This window comes from Mustelus asterias, chromosome 3, assembly GCF_964213995.1.
Source record: "Mustelus asterias chromosome 3, sMusAst1.hap1.1, whole genome shotgun sequence".
NCBI lineage: Eukaryota > Metazoa > Chordata > Chondrichthyes > Carcharhiniformes > Triakidae > Mustelus > Mustelus asterias.
Window position 1 is genome coordinate 94,759,998 of NC_135803.1, and position 19,248 is coordinate 94,779,245.

General features: G+C 43.2%; 1 protein-coding gene across 3 annotated transcripts in view; it reads left to right on the forward strand.

Annotated features, from left to right (window-relative positions):
• Positions 1-19,248, forward strand: part of nprl2 (NPR2 like, GATOR1 complex subunit) — a 48,010-nt gene that overhangs the window by 249 nt on the left and 28,513 nt on the right. For 2 of the 3 annotated variants that reach the window (XM_078209351.1, XM_078209352.1), the window contains exons 2-4: positions 7,683-7,774; positions 9,553-9,721; positions 10,022-10,130. In XM_078209351.1, coding sequence (XP_078065477.1) covers positions 7,683-7,774; positions 9,553-9,721; positions 10,022-10,130 — 370 coding nt within the window. Of the gene's footprint in view, positions 1-2; positions 43-7,682; positions 7,775-9,552; positions 9,722-10,021; positions 10,131-19,248 lie in introns of those variants that run through there. The other variant, XM_078209353.1, reaches the window with a different exon arrangement.

A 19,248-nucleotide genomic window follows, 5' to 3' on the forward strand; every position in this document is an offset into this window, starting at 1 on the left:
GTGGGAATTCGAGAGACTTCCTGAGGGCACCCAGACTATCTGGTTTGAAGCATCCCCTCTCTGTACTTGGTTGAAGTCATTAGGTTACATTTTAGCTTCATTTGAAGCAATTTTTAAAAGCGGCATCTCGGCCTTTTGGCTAAGATGCAAATGAGATCAAGCCTTGGAGGAGGTGCAATGCCGACTCCAATCAATTTGGGTCACGTAGATCAAGCCCAAGACAGGAGGTGAGAGCCCTGTCTTATCAGCTTGGATCGGGAATGTCTCAACTTGTTGAGACTCTGATTTGGACTTGATTTGATTGAATTGGATTTTTAAAAATCCCGTCTCTACACCCAAATTGCAGCTAAGTAGCAGCCTCATTGTCCACTGGCTGCCCACATTTATTGGTGTGGAGATGCCGGCGTTGGACTGGGGTAAACACAGTAAGAAGTTTAACAACACCAGGTTAAAGTCCAACAGGTTTATTTGGTAGCAAAAGCCACACAAGCTTTCGGTGAATTTATTTATTGGTGCCAATGAGCCCCCAGCTCACCCTGTACTGGTAGGAGTGGAGATGCCGGCATCTTTACAAGAAGTACAGGTGTGACCTGCTGTACCTTCCAGCACCTGGATTCCTCCATGACTTTCCGCACTGCCCTGACTGAGCCTGAAATACTTCTATTCGGAGGGATTGGCTATTATAGCTGTGCTGTGATGGTTGTATTGGCTGTTTAGTTCCAGGATTTATTTCAGATTAAGAATTGGGATTTGAATTGTAGAATAGTTACGACACAGAAAGATGCAATTCAGCCTGTTGTGGCTGCCAGTTTCCTGCAGGCGCAATTCACCTCGTGCCACTCAATCCTCTGCTTTTGCCTCATTACCCAACACAGTTTTCCTTTTCAAATAATGATCCAGTGCCTTTTTGAATACCTTGATTGAACCTGCCTCCATCACATTCTCAGGCAGTAAATTCCAGATCTTAACCACTTATAATGTAAGGAAGTTTTTCCCCATGTCATCATTGTTTCTTTAGACAATTACCTTAAATCTGTGTCCCCTCATTCTGGATCTTTCCACTAAAGGGAATTGTTTCTCCCTGTCTACTCTGTTTCAGACCCCTCTTAATTTGGAATATCTCTATTTAAAAACTCCCCTCAACCTTCTCGAAGGAGCACAGTCCCAATTTCTCCAATCTGTCTCTGTAACTGAAATTTCTAATCCCTGAACCATTCTTGTGAATTTTTTCTGTGCCCTTTCAAATGCCTTCCTAAACTGTGGTGCCCAGAACTGGATGCAGTACTCCAGCTGAGACTGAACCAATGTTTTTTTTTCAGATTTAATGTAACTTCCATACTTTGCACTCAGTGCCTCTACTGATAAAGTCCAGGATGCTTTATTAACTGTGCTATCAACCTGTCCTGTCCACCCTTTAGAATTGTATCCTTTGGTTTATATTGTTCCCCACATTCTTTCAACTAAATGAGTCATTTCACACTTAAAAACATGTTATATTTCATCTGCTTGTCTGCCTATTCCATGAGCCTATGTTTTTTTGAAGTTCTAAACTATCGTCCTCACAGGTCATGATACTTCCAAGTTTTATGTCATCCGCAAATTTTGAAATTATGTCCTATCCGCCCAGGCCTACATCATTAATACATACCCGGATAATCGGAGTCCTAAAGCTGAACGCTAGGGAGCTCTACTATAAATTTCCTCCAGCCAGAAAAGCAGCCGTTCACCGCTACACTTTGTTTTCTGTCACTCAGTCCATTTCTTATTCATGTTGCTGCTGCCCATTTTATTCCATGAGTTGTAACTTTGTTCACAAGTCTGTTGTGTGACACTTTTATCAAATGACTTTTGGAAGTCCATGTACACCTCGTTAACTCCCCTCATCAAAAACTCAAAATGAGTTAGTTAAACATGATTTGCCCTTAATAAATCCATGTTGACTCTCCTTAATTAACCTGCATTTGCTCAAGTGACTATTAATTTTGTCATAATTTCTAAAAGCTTCCCCACCACTGAGATTAAACTGACTAGCCTGTAGTTGCTGGACTTAAATCTTTACACCCGTTTTAGAACATTTGCAATTTTCCAGTCCTCTGGGACCAACACTAAGGAAAATTATGGCCAGTGCCTCCACAATTTCCATTCTCAATTCCCTCAGTATCCTTGGATCTCAATCAATGCCTCATGAACTTAAAAGTACATACAGCCTATTGAATACCTCCTCCTTATCGATTTTAAACCCTTCAAGAGTCTGAAATATCTCCTCTTTGCTCATAACCTGGGTAGCATCTTCTTCCTTGTTAAAGACAGATGCAAAGTTTTCCATCCAATATCTTAGCTATGGCCCTTGCCTCCATGCATAACACTCCTTTTCGGTCCCTAACCGGCTTCACTCCTCCTTTTGCCACTCTTTAATATTTATATGTTTATGGAAGACTTTTGGATTCCCTTTTATGTTAGCTGCCAGTCTCCTTTCATACTCTCTCTTTGCTTTGCTTATTTGATTTTTCAGTTCCCCCTGAACTTTCTATATTCAGCCTGGTTCTCATTGTATAATCCATATTATACACTGGGATGTTTGTACCTGTATAATGTAAATTGAAACAGCAATGCTCTGGGTGTAATTTTGAATTATTATCTGTTCCTGTATCTCGTAATGCAGAGTCGATTATTAATGTTTACAATTAATATTGATGGCTCCATAGAAGTTAGTAAAGTTTCCAGAACTAATCATAGAGAGTATGGAAATTGTCAGGAATAAAACTTCAGGCACAGCAGATAAAGGGACAACTATGGGAAGGGTGGCAGTCAACACAGCACTGAGGGTGCTGTACCTAAATGCATGCAGTATACGGAATGAGGTAAATGAGCTGGAAGCACACATTGTAATTGGAGGGTACAATGTTGTGGAGATAACAGAGACGTCGCTGCAAGGGGGTCAGAGGTGGGATCTGAATATCCAAGGATATGTATCCTATCGAAAGGACAGGCAGATGGGTAGAGGAGGCGGGCTTGCCTTGTTGGTAAGAAACAAAATTAAATCGTTAGCAAGAAGCGATATAGGGTTGGACGGCGTAGAATCTGTGTGGATAGAGTTGAGGAATCGCAAAGGAAAAAATACCCTGATGGGAGTTATGTATAGACCCCCTAGCAGTAGTCAGGATGTCAGACAGAAAATAAATCAGGAGATAGAAAAGGCATGTAAGAAAGGCAACATTACAGTCATAATGGGGGATTTCAATATGCAGATGGACTGGGAAAATCAAGTTGGTAGCGGACCTCAAGATGAAGAATTTGTGGAACGTCTACGAGATGGGTTTTTATTTGGAGCAGTTTGTGCTAGAACCCACTAGGGAACTCACACTTCTGGATCTGGTGATGTGTAATGATGATGTGGAGATGCCGGCGTTGGACTGGGGTAAACACAGTAAGAAGTTTAACAACACCAGGTTAAAAACACCAGGTTAAAGTCCAACAGGTTTATTTGGTAGCAAAAGCCACACAAGGGGCTTGGAGCTCCGAAAGCTTGTGTGGCTTTTGCTACCAAATAAACCTGTTGGACTTTAACCTGGTGTTGTTAAACTTCTTACGATGTGTAATGAGGCATACTTGATCAGGGAATTTAAAGTGAAGGAACCCCGAGGGAGGCAATGACCACAATATGATAGAATTCATCTTGAGGTTTGAGAGGGAGACGTTGGAATCAGATATAATGGTGCTACAATTGAGTAAAGGAAACTACAAGGCCATGAGGGAGGAGTTGGCCAGATTTGATTGGAAAGGGAGCCGAGCAGGAAGACTGTGGAACAACAGTGGCAGGAGTTTTGGGGGATAATTCAGAAAGCGCAACATACTTCCTCTTCCTTGGGATGAATTTATGTTAAGGAGAGGACAAGGCAACCATGGCTGACAAGGGAAGTCAGGGATAGCATAAAAGCAGAGGAAAGAGCATACCGTGAGGTGAGGATTAGTGGGAAGCCAGAGGATTGGAAAGCCTTTAAAAGCAAGCAGACGACAACTAACAAAACAATAAGGGTAGAGAAGATGAAATATGAGGCTAAGCTAGCTAGTGATATAAAAGAAGATTGCAAGAGTTTTTTTAGATATATAAAAGGTCAGAGAGAGGCAAAAATGGACATTGAACCGCTGGAAATTGAAGCTGGAGAAGTTGTAATGGGGGACAAAAAAAGGCAGAGGAACTGAATGAGTACTTTGTATCAGTCTGCACAGTGGGAGACACCAGTAACATGCCAGAACTTCGAGAGTCAGGGGCAGAGGTAAATGTAGTAGCCATCACTCAGGAAAAGGTGCAAGGGATGCTCAAAGGTCTGAAGGTGGATAAATCACCCGGACCGGATGGACTACACTCCAGGTTCCTGAAGGAGGTAGCTGAGGAGATTGTGGAGGCATTGGTGGTGATCTTTCAGGAATCACCTGGAGTCAGGGAAGGTCCCAGAGGACTGGAAAAAGGCTAATGTAACACCCCTGATTAAGAAGGAAGGAAGGCAGAAGATGGGAAATTATAGGCCAGTTAGCCTGACCTCGGTCATGGGTAAGTCCATTAAGGATGAAATTGCGGAGTACTTGGAAATGCAAGGTAAAATAGGACTGAGTCAGCACGTCTTAGTCAAAAGGAGGTCATGTCTGACAAATCTGATAGAATTCTTTGAGAAGATAACGAAGAAATTAGACAAAGGAGAGGCGGTGGACGTGACTTTTTTGGATTTCCAGAAAGCCTTTGACAAGGTGCCTTCAGGAGGCTGCTAAATCAGCTAAGATCCATTGATGTTAGAGGCAAGGTACTGGCATGGATAGAAGTTTGGCTGACAGACAGAAGGCAAAGAGTGGGGATAAGGGGGTCCTTTTCAGGATGGCAACCGGTGACTAGTGGTGTTCCACAGGGGTCAGTGTTGGGACCACAATTTTTCATGATATACATTAATGATCTGGAAGATGGAACTGAGGGCATGGTTGCTAAATTTGCGGATGATACAAAGATATTTAGAGGGACCGATAGTGTTGAGGCAGCAGGGAGGCTGCAGAATGACTTGGACAGGTTAGGAGAGTGGGCAAAGAAGTGGCAGATGGAATACAATGTGGGAAAGTGTGAGGTTATGCACTTTGGTAGGAAGAATAGAGGCCGTAGACTATTTTTTAAATGGGGAAAGCCTTCGGAAATCTGGAGCACAAAGGGACTACGGAGTACTAGTTCAGGACTCTTAAGGTTAACATGCAGGTTCAGCTGGCAGTTAGGAAGGCAAATTCAATGTTAGCATTCATTTCTAGAGGGCTAGAATACAAGAGCAGGGATGTACTGCTGAGACTGTATAAGATTCTGATCAGACCCCATTAGAATATTGTGAGCAGTTTTGGGCCCCATACCTGAGGAAGGATGTGCTGGCCTTGGAGATTCACAAGAATGATCCCAGGAATGAAGGGTTTGTCATATGAGGAGTGGTTGAGGAGTCTGGGTCTATACTTGATGAAGTTTAGAAGGATGAGGGAGGATCTAATTGAAACTTACAGAATACTGAGAGACCTGGATAGAGTGGACATGGAGAGGATGTTTCCACTAGTGGGAGAGACTGGAGCTCGAGGGCATAACCTCAGAGTGAAGGGACGCTCCTTTAAAACTGAGATAAGGAGGAATTTCTTGATCCATAGAGTGGTGAATCTGTGGAACTCATTGCCACAGAGGGCTGTGGAGGCCAGGTCATTGAGTGTCTTTAAGACAGAGATAGGTTCTTGATCAATAAGAGGATCAACAGTTACAGGGAGAAGGCAGGAGAATGGGGATGAAAATCATATCAGTCATGATGGAATGGCAGAGCAGTCTCGATGGGCTGAATGGCCAAATTCTGCTCCTATATCTTATGGCCTTATGGTCTTATGATCAAAATCAAAACATGAAACTTTGATTCCAACTTCTGTCTCCCTTTGAACTTGGCAAAAGGTGTGGCTGGAGTATTTGGCTTAAGTTGTCCAAAAGAGGAAAGACTTCCATCTTGGTAACACCTTTCCCAGGCCTGGAGCTTCCCAAAGCATTTTACAGCCAATTGAATTGTAGCTGCAGTTGTAGGAAATGTGGCCATTCTGTGCACAGCAAACTCTCACAAAGAGCAATATGGGAACATATTCTATTTTTATTATTAGCCAGAACTCCCCTGCTCTTGGAAATAGAATCATAGAATCATAGAAACCCTACAGTGCAGAAGGAGGCCATTCGGTCCATCGAGTCTGCACCGACCACAATCCCACCCAGGCCCTACCCCCACATATTTTACCCGCTAATCCCTCTAACCTACACATCCCAGGACTCTAAGGGGCAATTTTTTAACCTGGCCAATCAACCTAACCCGCACATCTTTGGACTGTGGGAGGAAACCGGAGCACCCGGAGGAAACCCATGCAGACACGAGGAGAATGTGCAAACTCCACACAGACAGTGACCCGAGCCGGGAATCAAACCCGGGACCCTGGAGCTGTGAAGCAGCAGTGCTAACCACTGTGCTACCGTGCCGCCCCAATAATGCCAAGAAATCTTTTACAATGGGGAGACGATGGAGTAGTGGTATTGTCACTGGTAGAGTAATCCAGAGACCTAGGTTAATGCTCTGGAGAAGCGTGTTCAAATCCCACCAGCTAGTAGGATTTAAATTCAATTAACTTCTAAAATCTGGAATTGAAAGCAGTCTCAGTAATGATGATGAAACTTGCATCGATTGTCATAAAAACCTATCTGGTTCACTAATGTCCTGTAAGGAAGAAAATCTGCCGTCCTTACCTGATCTGGCTTATATGTGGATCCAGACCCACAGCAATTTGGTTGACTCTTAACTGGCTTGTAAGATGTCCCAGTTACCCATGTTACAGACAGCAGTGGTTCAAGAAGGTGGCTCACCACCACCTTCTCAAAGGCAATTACGGATGGACAACAAATGCTGGCCTTGCCAGCAATTAATTAAAAAAAGGGCAGAGAAACCTCAGTTCATCCCCTCCAAAATTTGACACCTCCAACAGCTCAGCACTCCCTCAGTACTGCAGCAGAGTGTCAGCTGAGATATTGTGCTCATCTTGCAGGAGTAAGACTTAAAACTACAACCATTGACTTGGAGGCGGGAATGCTATTACTGATCTATGGATGACACTGCGAAGCATGTTGTCAGCTGTATGACACTCGCTGGCTTGTTTTTAATATGGATTTAGCACTAGTGACTCCGAATCTGGGGGGGGTCTCTCACTGCCAGAATTTACTTCTAATTTTAGTATTCCCAGGCAGCAACCTTTGGTGAATCTGGCAAATGTTCTTCTGTCTTTGCCCTCGGCTATGTGAGACCTGAGCATCAGGGTCTGCTGACAGCACTCAAGCCAATAAAAACAATTCAACTCCAGGGTGAAGTGAGGTTCCGAGTTTAGTAGTGGGGAGAAAGCTTAAGGTGATGTACTAAGACACTTCAGTGCAGGCACATCAGTAAGAATGCTGATGGCAATAAGTTTATACTGGGAACTTTGGCACACACCTGTTGTACTGATGCCCTTCATTTCAGAATAAAGGATGGCAGCTCACTTACAGTCGCTGGTTTATTGGGTAACCTGATTTTTGGTGAGTGTAAGTATTTAGGAATCAGCAAAAATGGATATCGCTTGCAGTTAGCCTAACTCGCATGTTGGATCTGTTACAGGTGCCTGAGGAGTACATTTCAAGGGAGCTGTTTGATACAGTCCAGGTGTACATCATAACAAAGCCAGAGTTACAGAATAAGCTCATTACAGTGTAAGTTCCACAAATTACAAACTTCTTGCACACTTGTGCCCTCTCTTTTCATATCATTGGACCTTTCAAACACAAGTGGTTGTGTAATAATCTAGTGCTGTGTAAGGATTCCCTGGAACCTGTGACAATAAACAACTATCTGTGTGGAGTTTAGATGTTCTCCCCGTGTCTGCGTGGGTTTTCTGCAGGTGCTCCAGTTTCCTCTCCCAGTCCAAACATGTGCAGGTTAGGTGGATTGGTCATACTAAATTGCCCCTTAGTATCCAAAATGTACAAGTTAGGAGGATTAGTGGGGTAAATACGTGGTGTTACGGGATAGGGCCTGGGTGGGATGCTCTGTCAGAGAGTCTGTGCAGACTTGATGGACCGAATGGCCTCCTGCACTGTAGGGATTCAATGAAATAAACAGCAGCATGGGCAGTTCGAATCAAATAGTGCAGCAGGAGGGTATTCAGCCCATTGTGCTTATACTTGATCTTTGGAAGAGTTATCCAAATACTCCCACTTACCTATGCTTTCCTGATAGATCTGTGAGTATTTATTTTCCAGTTATATATCCAATTCCATGGTGAGTCAGCTTCCATCACCTTTTCAGATGGAGTTTCCCAGATTGTAATATGCTGTGCACTGTAACATTTGTCTGCTCTGATTCTGTTGACTTCTTTTACTCCGAGCAGAAGTTGTTTTAACATTACAGATGTTGGTTTTATTTCTGACTGCCAGTTTCTCCGCTTGACTGGAGAAGATCTTTATAGGCTGGTGGTTGAGGATCCCTTTGCTGGCCTGTATGAACAGACTGAGGACTGTGTTCACTGCCAACCAAGAGCACAGAAATGGAAAATTTACCTTCATATTTGTGGGCATCGCCAGCACTTCTGATCCTAGAGATGATGGGGTGGGGGAGGATGGGGTGGAAGGATTCATCCACTTTAATGCATTCTGGCATTTGGCAGCAGCTCAATGCCAATGAACTATGAGTTGCAGTAAAAAAAAGTTAAAAAGCCTTGTCTTTAAGGAGTGCCTTTCATGACTTAAGTTGTCCCAAATGCTTCAGAGCAAACAAATCATTTGACGTGTAATCACTGTTATAGGGATTGTGGCCAGTTTGTTTCTTCGGGGACCCACAAACAGCTATGTGAATGACTGAATAATCTCTTTCAGTGATGTTGGTCATGGGTAAGTATTGACCAAAACTCCTGGGAGAACTCCTCCGCTGGTTGAATAGTGCTGAGATCTTTTGTGTCGACCAAAGAGAGCAGGGAAAGCAGTAGTGAAATGTATAGAGCAGTGCATCCCAAACCTTTTCCTGGTGTGACCCCATTTTAATGCCTCAGACTTCATGTGATCCTGGGGAATGGGGGAGGGGTGTGTGTATGTGGACTGTTGTTGATCAGGAGACAAGGGTGGGTTTAACTCCTGAGCAAGGGGGAGTGATTTGTTGTTAGGCTGAGCCCATCAATAGAGAAAAAAATGCAAAGATTTAAAAGAACTTTGTAGCCATCAGAAATCAGTCTGAGCTCCACAGCAGCATCACTATCTCAGAACTTGCAACCCCAAAATTTCATCTCGCTGAAGGTCATGACCCACAGTTTGGAAACTGGTATAGAGTTCATCAAACTTGAGGCAATTGCTTTATTTTGTTAGAACCACAGGGAAGGTGGTTTATATACAGGCTTGTATTGTTCCTCCTCCCAATATAAAGAAAAATTATATTGTAAATACTATTTGCTGTCAGTTCTGTATTTCTGTTGATCAGTTTTTTTTTTCTATTTGTGAAGCACTGCTATGGATAAGAAGCTAATTGGCTGTCCTGTGTGCATCGAACACAAGAAGTATGTCCGAAATGCATTGCTCTTCAATCTGGGCTTTGTTTGTGATGCAAAAGCCAAGACCTGCTCCTTGGAGCCAATTGTAAAAAAGCTGGCAGGCTACCTCACCACACTGGAGGTAAGAACAGCATGGAAAAGGACCATTCAACCCTCGAGAATCATCTTTGTATTCACTTCTCCAGGAACTCAGTCCTGGATACATTCTGAAAATTTCAATGTTTACAGTCCCTTCGATTGGAATTGGCAATGTGAAGCAACAGGTTAAAGCTCTGAACTTTCAGTCTGAGGGATTTGATGAAAATCTCCTCTCCACTGAGGCAGTTGAAAAGGGAAATGAATTAAAGTGTTTTGATTTTGATGAAACAGCTTAATCTGCCAATACATAGTCTGATCTATAAAAAGAGTTCTCTTTTTCTAGCTTGAGAGTGGTTTCATCTCTAATGAAGACAGCAAGCAGAAACTAGTCCCACTGATGACCATTATTCTGGAAGAGTTGAATGCCCATGGAGAGTGTTCACTACCAATAGGTACATCCGTGAGTACTTGAATGGCCTCCTGCTGCCTTGATTCTATTCCTACAAAACCGCTGACTACCCAACTTTCCTTGCTGGTCCCATATTAGCTGACATTGTTCATGATTCTGCCTGCTCAGATGCTGTCCCCCTCCCCTTCAAATCTGCCATTGTCACCCCTTCTCAAAAAATACAACCCCTCACCCTTCTGTCCTTTCAAATTATTTTTCCAAATTCCCTTTCCCCTCCAGCATCCTTGAACCCGTTGGCACCTCCCAAATCCAGGCCTTTCTTTCCCAGAGGTCTGTTGGCATTCCTCCAATCAGGTTTCTGTCCTGCCGTAGTACCAAAATCCTCATCCTTCTCAACCAGTCTGTAGCCTTTGACACGGTTGACAAAATTATCCCCCAACCCCTCCCCAGAGTTGTCCAGCTGGGTGAGACTGTGCTCTCCTAATTCTAATATTATGTAGCCAGTTGTAGCTAGAGAATCACCTGCAATGACTTCTGTTCCCTTTTCCATACTATTACCTTTGGTGCCTCTCAAGGATTAATCCTTGGCCTCCTACTTTTCATCTCTGTGCTGCCCCTCGGTGAAATCACGCAAAAATACATTCGACCCCACATGACAACTCCCAGCTTTACCTCACCTCCTACCTCTGTAAATTGTCAGACAACTTGTCTGACATCCAGTGCTGGACGGGCAGATTATTTCCTCCTCTCCCTGCCACAAATCCCGCCCCCTAACAATTGACTTCATCAATCTCTGGCAACCATTTGCTGCTGAATCAGACTCTTTGCAACCTTAGTGTTGTACTTGACCCTGAAATGAGCTTGCAATGCATTTCTGGCTGGCCTTGCATCTTTGAAGCTTCATAAAAATAAAATCATCCAAAACATTACTGTCCATATTCTAACTTGCACCAAGACTATCATTTACCTATATTGGTTCCCAGGTACCCAACACCTTGATTTTGATATTCTCTTCCCTGATTTCAAATCCCTCCTTAGTGCTGTGCCTCCATATCTCTGTAATCTCCTACAGCTTGGAGGAGATGGTGGAATTAGTTATCCAGAGGCCCAGGCAGATGCTTTGAGGACATAGTTTCAAATCCTATCACGGCAGCTGGTGACGATTAAACTTAATTGATTAAAAATAAATCTGAATTTCAACACTAGTCTCAGCAACGGTAATCATGAAACTATCATCTGTTTAAGATTCTGAGGGTGCTTCACAGGATAGATGCTGAGAGGATGTTTCCTCTCGATAGAAAATCTAGAACTAGAGTACACAGATTCCACACAAGGGCTGTCTCATTTAAGATGGAGAGAAGGAGGAATTTCTTCTCTCAGAGGGTCGTTAGCATTTGGAATTCTCTTCCACAAAGCAGTGGAGGCTGGGACAGAGAATATATTCAAGGCTGTGACAGACAGATTTTTGACCAACTAGGAAGTCAAGGGTAATGGGGATGAAAAGTGGTATTAAGGCCACAACCAGATCAGCCATGAATATTGAATGACACAGCTGACTCCATGGGCTGAATGGCCTACTCTTCTTCCTTACAATGTTATGGTACTTTAAAGTTTCTGGGAGAGCAAGAGTATCATTCTGGATCATTGTCATCCATTTAAACCACTGGCACCACTGATTTAAACAGAAACTGTTTAAAAACAAGAGTTTGTTCATTTAAGACAGAAATTAGATTTTTTTCTCTGGGGGAAGTGAGCCTTCGGAACTCCCTTCCACAAAAGGCCGTGGAAGCAGAGTGTTTAAATGTTTTCAAGACAGAACTAGATAGTGTCTTGATTTTAAAAAAGTGACAGTCAGATCAGCCATGATTTTATTGAATGGTGTAGCAGGCTCGAAGGACTAAGATGCCTACTCCTGTTCCTAATTCATATGTTTATCAATTGTAAAAACCATATATACCAGACCGGGTAAATATGGCAGATTTGGTTCCCTAAGAGCTTTTTAAATTCTCGATTTTTTTTTTTTTAGCTAATTTAAATTTCATTACCTGCCATGGTGGGATTCGAACCCAGGTCCCTGGAGCATTATCCCAGGTCTCTGGATTATAGACCTGTAACAATACCATTGGGCTACCACATCCCCTTCGGCCACATCCTCTTTAACATTGTACTGAGCCCCTAGCACCAAAACCCAGAGAAGAGAAACGACCACAAATCAACACCACATCAGGTGAAATATGTTTATATTCTATCCCTGCAAAACCCACACTCGCACCTGAATGTTTATGCTTCTTGTGTTTGCAAAGTGCTGTGTAGAATATTAGGAATATTTAAATGAGTTCTGGGCTTTCTGTGGGTTGGGTTTACAGATACGTGTCCAATTCTTAGACCACAAACATTTGCACAGAATGGGCGAATGGGCACAGGAAGCCATGGCTTCCCTCCATGGGCGGCACGGTAGCACAGTGGTTAGCACTGCTGCTTCACAGCTCCAGGGACCTGGGTTCGATTCCCGGTGTGGGTCACTGTCTGTGTGGAGTTTGCACATTCTCCTCGTGTCTCCGTGGGTTTCCTCCGGGTGCTCCGGTTTCCTCCCACAGTCCAAAGATGTGCGGGTTAGGTTGATTGGCCAGGTTAAAAAAAAATTGCCCCTTAGAGTCCTGAGATGCGTAGGTTAGAGGGATTAACAGGTAAAAATATGTGGGGGTAGGGCCTGGGTGGGATTGTGGTCGGTGCAGACTCGATGGGCCGAATGGCCTCCTTCTGCACAGTAGGGTTTCTGTGATTTCTGTGATTTTCTGTAAAAACCAATCTGGTTCACTAATGTCCTTTAGGGAAGAAAGACTCAATATATGACTCCAGATCCACAGCAATGTGGCTGACAATGTGGGGTGGCATAGTGGTTAGCACTGCTGCCTCACAGCCCCAGGGACGTGGGTTCGATCCCTGGCTTGGGTCACTGTCTGTGTGGAGTTGGTACGTTCTCCCCGTGTCTGGATGGATTTTCTCCCACTCTTCAAAGATATGTGGGTTAGGTGCATTGGCCATGCTAAATTGCCCTTTAGTGTCCTGGGATGCATAGGTTAGCGGGATTAGTGGGATAAATACATGGGGTTATGGGGATAGGGCCTAGGTGGGATTGTTGTCGATGCAGACTCGATGGGCCAAATGACCGCCTCCTGCACTAGGGATTCTATTTCTATGACTCATAACTATCCTATGAAATGGCTCAGCAAGCCACTCAGTTAGGGATGGGCAACAAATATTATTTGATAATTCTCCTGGGAAGAGTCTTCGGAATGTTTACTTTGTCAAAGGCTATGTTAGTTGTTACCCTAATTCAGTGTAAAAACCACAATATTACCATATGCATGGGAGGCACAGCAGTATATTTGAAAGAAGCAATCTCAGTTTTTAGAATAGTTATCATAACAAGTCTTAGTGCCAGTGGTTTAAATGGATGACAATGATCCAGAATGATGCTCTTGCTCTCCCAGAAACTTTAAAGTACCATAACATTGTGAGGCCATTCAGCCCATCGAGTCAGCTGTGTCATTCAGTATTCATGGCTGATCTGGTTGTGGTCTTAATACCACTTTTCATCCCCATTACCCTTGACTTCCTAGTTGGTCAAAAATCTGTCTGTCACAGCCTTGAATATATTCTCTGTCCCAGCCTCCACTGCTTTGTGGAAGAGAATTCCAAATGCTAACGACCCTCTGAGAGAAGAAATTCCTCCTTCTCTCCATCTTAAACGAGACAGCCTTTGTGTGCAATCTGTGTACTCTAGTTCTAGATTTTCCATCGAGAGGAAACATCCTCTCAGCATCTATCCTGTGAAGCACTCTCAGAATCTTATATGTTTCAGTAAGACCCTTCTTCTAAACTCCAATGAGTATCAACCCAACCTGCTCTACCTTTCCTCATAAGGCAAGCCTTTCATACCAGCAATCAGCCCACAGCACCTGCTCTGATCTGCTTTTAATGGAAATATATTCTTCCTTAAATAAGAAGACCAAAACTGTACACAGTATTCTAGAATCATAGAATCCCTACAGTGCAGAATCTAGGTACAGTCACACTAGTGTCCCGTGCCGTTGTTACAAAACTTCCCTACTTTTATAATCCAAGCCCTTGCATTAAAGGCCAACCTTCCATTTTTCTTCCCTATTACTTGCTGTATCTGCATTGTAACTGACTGTGATTCCTATATAAGGGCGCCCAGATCCTTTGTTTTTCAGCAATCTGCGATCTCGCTCCATTTAAATATTTTGCTTTTCTATTCTTCCTACCAGAGTGGACAACCTCACATTTTTCCATGTTATAGTCCATCTGCCTAATGTTTGAGTGCTCTTACTTTATCTATTTTTATGCCTTTGTAGATTCTTTGTATCCTCACAACTTGTTTTCCTACCGACCTTTGTATCATCAGCAGATTTGGCTACAGTACATTCGGTCCTTTCATCCAAGTCATTCATCTAGATGTAAATAATTGACACCCCAGTGTTGATCCCTGTGGCACTCCACTAGTTATAGTTCGCCAACCTGAAATCAACCCATTTATCCTAATTCTCTGTATCAATTAATTAGTCAATCCTCTCTATCCATGCTAATATATCACCCCCAATACCGTCAGCTCTTATCTTGTGTAGTAACACACAAATCTCCTGCTTTCCCTTTAACCACCCTGCTTGTTACATCCTCAAAGAACTCCAATAACTTTATCAAAACCGATTTCTCTTTCACAAAACCATGTTGAATTTGCCTGATTGAATAATAATTTTCTAAAGGTCCTGCTGCTGCCTCCAGCATTTCCCCAGTGATAGGTATTTGGGTAACTGGTCTACAGTTTCCTGATTTCTGTCTCCCTTGTTTCTCGAGTAGAATTGTTAGATTTGGAGTTTTCCATTCCGCTAGGATCTTTCCAGAATCTGGGCAAGTTGGGAAGATTACAACCAGTCCTCGCTTATATGGTTTAATCTTGCTGCTGATTGGTGGCCATTCACGTGCTGTCATTAATGAATGGTGTGGTAGTGAGGCATGTGTGTTATTCTATTGCTGTTCATTGTATGTAGTGCCTGTTGTATATTCCTTGTGAATAGTTTTAGAGAACAGATCAGAAACTCCGAGGTATATTATGAAGTTAGCCTAGACCGCCAACATTTTTTGATTTTGGCATTAGAAGATCACAGAGTCATAGAGGTTTACAGCATGGAAACAGGCCCTTCGGCCTAACTTGTCCATGCTGTCCTTTTTTAAAAAAAACCCCTAAGCTAGTCTCATTGCCCGCATTTGGCCCATATCCCTCTATAGCCATCTTACCCATGTAACTGTCTAAACGCTTTTTAAAAGACAAAATTGTACCGCCTACTACTACCTCTGGCAGCTTGTTCTAGACACTCACCACCCTCTATGTGAAAGAATTGCCCCTCTGGACCCTTTTGTATCTCTCCCCTCTCACCTTAAACCTATGCCCTCTAGTTTTAGACTCCCCTATCTTTGGGAAAAGGTATTGACTATCTAGCTGTTCCATGCCCCTCGTCATTTTATAGACCTCTATAAGATCACCCCTCAGCCTTCTACGCTCTAGAGAAAAAAGTCCCAGCGTCTCCTTATAACTCAAACCATCACGTCCCCGTAGCATCCTAGTAAATCTCTTCTGCACTCTTTCTAGTTTAATAATATCCTTTCTATGATGGGGTGACCAGAACTGTACGCAGTATTCCAAGTGTGGCCTTACCAACTTGTACAACTTCAACAAGACGTCCCAACTCCTGTATTCAATGTTCTGACCAATGAAACCAAGCATGCTGAATGCCTTCTTCACCACTGTCTACCTGTGACTCCACTTTCAAGGAGCTATGAACCTGTACCCCTAGATCTCTTTGTTCTGTAACTCTCCCCAACGCCCTACCATCACCGAGTAAGTCCTGCCCTGGTTCAATCTACCAAAATGCATCACCTCACATTTATCTAAATTAAACTCCATCTGCCATTCGTCAGCCCACTGGCCCAATTGATCAAGATCAATTGATGCAATCCGAGATACCTTTCTTCACTGTCCACTATGCCATCTGCAAACTTGGTGTCATCTGCAAACTTACTAACCATGCCTCCTATATTCTCATCCAAATCATTAATATAAATGACAAATAACAGTGGACCTAGCACTGATCCCTGAGGCACATCACTGGTCACAGGCCTCCAGTTTGAAAAACAACGTTCTACAACCACCCTCTGGCTTCTGTCATCAAGCTAACTTTGTATCCATTTAGCTACATCACCCTGGATTCCATGAGATTTAACCTTATACAACATCCTACCATGTGGTACCTTGTCAAAGATCTTGCTAAAGTCCATGTAGACAATATCAACTGCACTGCCCTCATCTACCTTCTTGGTTACCCCTTCAAAAAACTCAAATCAAATTTGTGAGACATGATTTTCCACTCTCAAAGCCATGCTGACTGTCCCTAATCAGTCCTTGCGTCTCTAAATGCCTGTAGATCCTGTCTCTCAAAATACCTTCCAACAACTTACCCACCATAGATGTGAGGCTCACCGGCCTATAGTTCCCAGGCTTTTCCCTGCAGCCCTTTTTAAACAAAGGCACAACATTTGCCACCCTCCAATCTTCAGGCACCTCACCTGTGACTATCGACGATTCAAATATCTCTACTAGGGGACCCGCAATTTCCTCCCTAGCCACCCACAATGTCTTGGGATACACTTCATCAGGTCCCGGGGATTTATCTACCTTTATGCACTTTAAGACTTTCAGCACCTCCTTCTCTGTAATATGTACACTCCTCAAGACATCACTATTTATTTCTCCAAGTTCCCTAACATCCATGCTTTTCTCAACAGTAAATCTGATGAGAAATATTCATTTAGGATCTCATCCATCTCTTGTGGATCCACACATAGATGACCTTGTTGATCCTTAAGAGGCTCTACTTAGTAAGTTTGCGGACAACACAAAGATTGCTGGAGTTGCGGATAGTGATGAACATTGTCAGAGAATACAGCAGGATATAGATAGGCTGGAACATTGGGCGGAGAAATAGCAGATGGAATTTAATCCAGATAAATGCGAAGTGATGCATTTTGGTAGATCTAATGTAAGGGGGAGCTATACAATAAATGGCAGAACCATCAGGAGTATAGACACACAGAGGGACCTGGGTGTACAAGTCCACAGATCCTTAAAGGTGGCAGCACAGGTGGAGAGGGTGGTCAAGAAGGCATATGGCATGCTTGCTTTTATAGGACGGAGCATAGAATATAAAAGTTGGCATATGATGTTGCAGTTGTATAGAACGTTGGTTAGGCCACATTTGGAATACTGCGTCCAGTTCTGGTCGCCACACTACCAGAAGGACGTGGAAGCTTTAGAGAGAGTACAGAAAAGGTTTACCAGGATGTTGCCTGGTATGGAGGGTCTTAGCTATAAGGAGAGATTGGGTAAACTGGGGTTGTTCTCCCTGGAAAGACGGAAAATGAAGGGCGACCTAATAGAGGTGTATAAAATTATGAAGGGCATAGATGGGGTGAACAGTGGGAAGCTTTTTCCCAGGTCGGAGGTGACGAACACAAGGGGTTACGGGTTCAAGCTGAGGGGGGCAAGGTTCAACACAGATGTCAGGGGGACGTATTTTACACAGAGGGTGGTGGGGGCCTGGAATGCACTGCCAAGCAAGGTGATTGAGGCGGACACGCTGGGATCGTTTAAGACTTATCTAGATAGCCACATGAACAGACTGGGAATAGAGGGATACAAACAAATGGTCTAGTTGGGCACATGGGCGGTGCAGGCTTGTAGGGCCGATGGGCCTGTTCCTGTGCTGTATTGTTCTTTGTTTGTTCTACTCTCTCCCTAGTTACTCTTTTGGCCTTTATGTATTTGTAGAAGCTCTTTGAATTCTCCTTTGCCTTATCTGCCAAAACAATCTTGTGTCCCCTTTTTGCCCTCCTGATTTCTCTCTTAACTCTACTCCTTCATCCCCTATACTTTTCACTTGATCCCAGCTGCCTATGCATGTCATGTGCCTCATTCTTCTTCTTGACCATGGCCTCAATATCCTGAGTCATCCAGGGTTCCCTACTTCTACCAGCTTGTCCTTCACTCTAAGAGGAATGTGCTAACCCTGAACCCTGGTTAACACACTTTTGAAAGCCTCCCACTTACCAGATGTCTCTTTGTCTTCCCACAGACTCCCCCAATTAACTTTTGAAAGTTCCTGCCTGATACCATCAAAATTGGCCTTGCCCCAATTTAGAATGTGTTTTAGAAGGTGTTTTCCAGGTGTGATTCTAATAACGCACTATGAAGCTTTTATTAAAACAAACTTTATTTAACAACACAGTTAAAATATAATATAACTTTTACCAATTGAAATACTTAAACATGACAATGTATAATTGTTAACTGCTGGCTATCTCCGTAGTTCCAATTTAAGCAAAACTCCCTCTTCAGAATCAGTTAACACAAAACATATAGGCTTACATGGGTGCTAGACTTCCAGCCTTTTAACAGCTCTGGACAGAGATACAGAAAGACACTTGTCTTCTGACTCCCATATAGCAGTCTCCAGAGAGAGACAGAGAGCTACTTCTCTCTTAAGATCCCAGGCAGCAACTGGGCTTGTTTCTCTAAGCCTAGCCTAGCACAGTCACGTGATTCTTCCTGTCAATCGCCCTAATCAAATGCCATTCTGAAAAACCCCAGGGGAAAACACTAAAATAATCGAACTGCAATAACCCAGATTAAAATAAACACTCCAGCAATTAAGATTAATTATACTTCTGCAGTATCAACATGGGGACTGCCAGTTATAGATATACAGCACCGGGTAAATAGAACTGACTTCTAAAAAACATCCTGCACAAGAAGCATGGCACAAATACATTTCCTACAAGTACAGTATCTTCACAATAGTGGGGATATTGTTACAAGTTCACTTGTGTCTTGGGGGGGGGGGGGGGGTTCTATTTAAGTAGTTTTTCGAGCAGTTGATTACAAAGCATTTTTTTTTTTGCTGGTTATTCGTTTAGATTTCTCATCATCTTCCTTGTCTGCGAACTTGTTTTTCCCTTGGGCAAATTGTCTATAGTATCTTGCCATCTAACTTGATTAGATGTTGTTCTTGGGGTATGGTGCATTT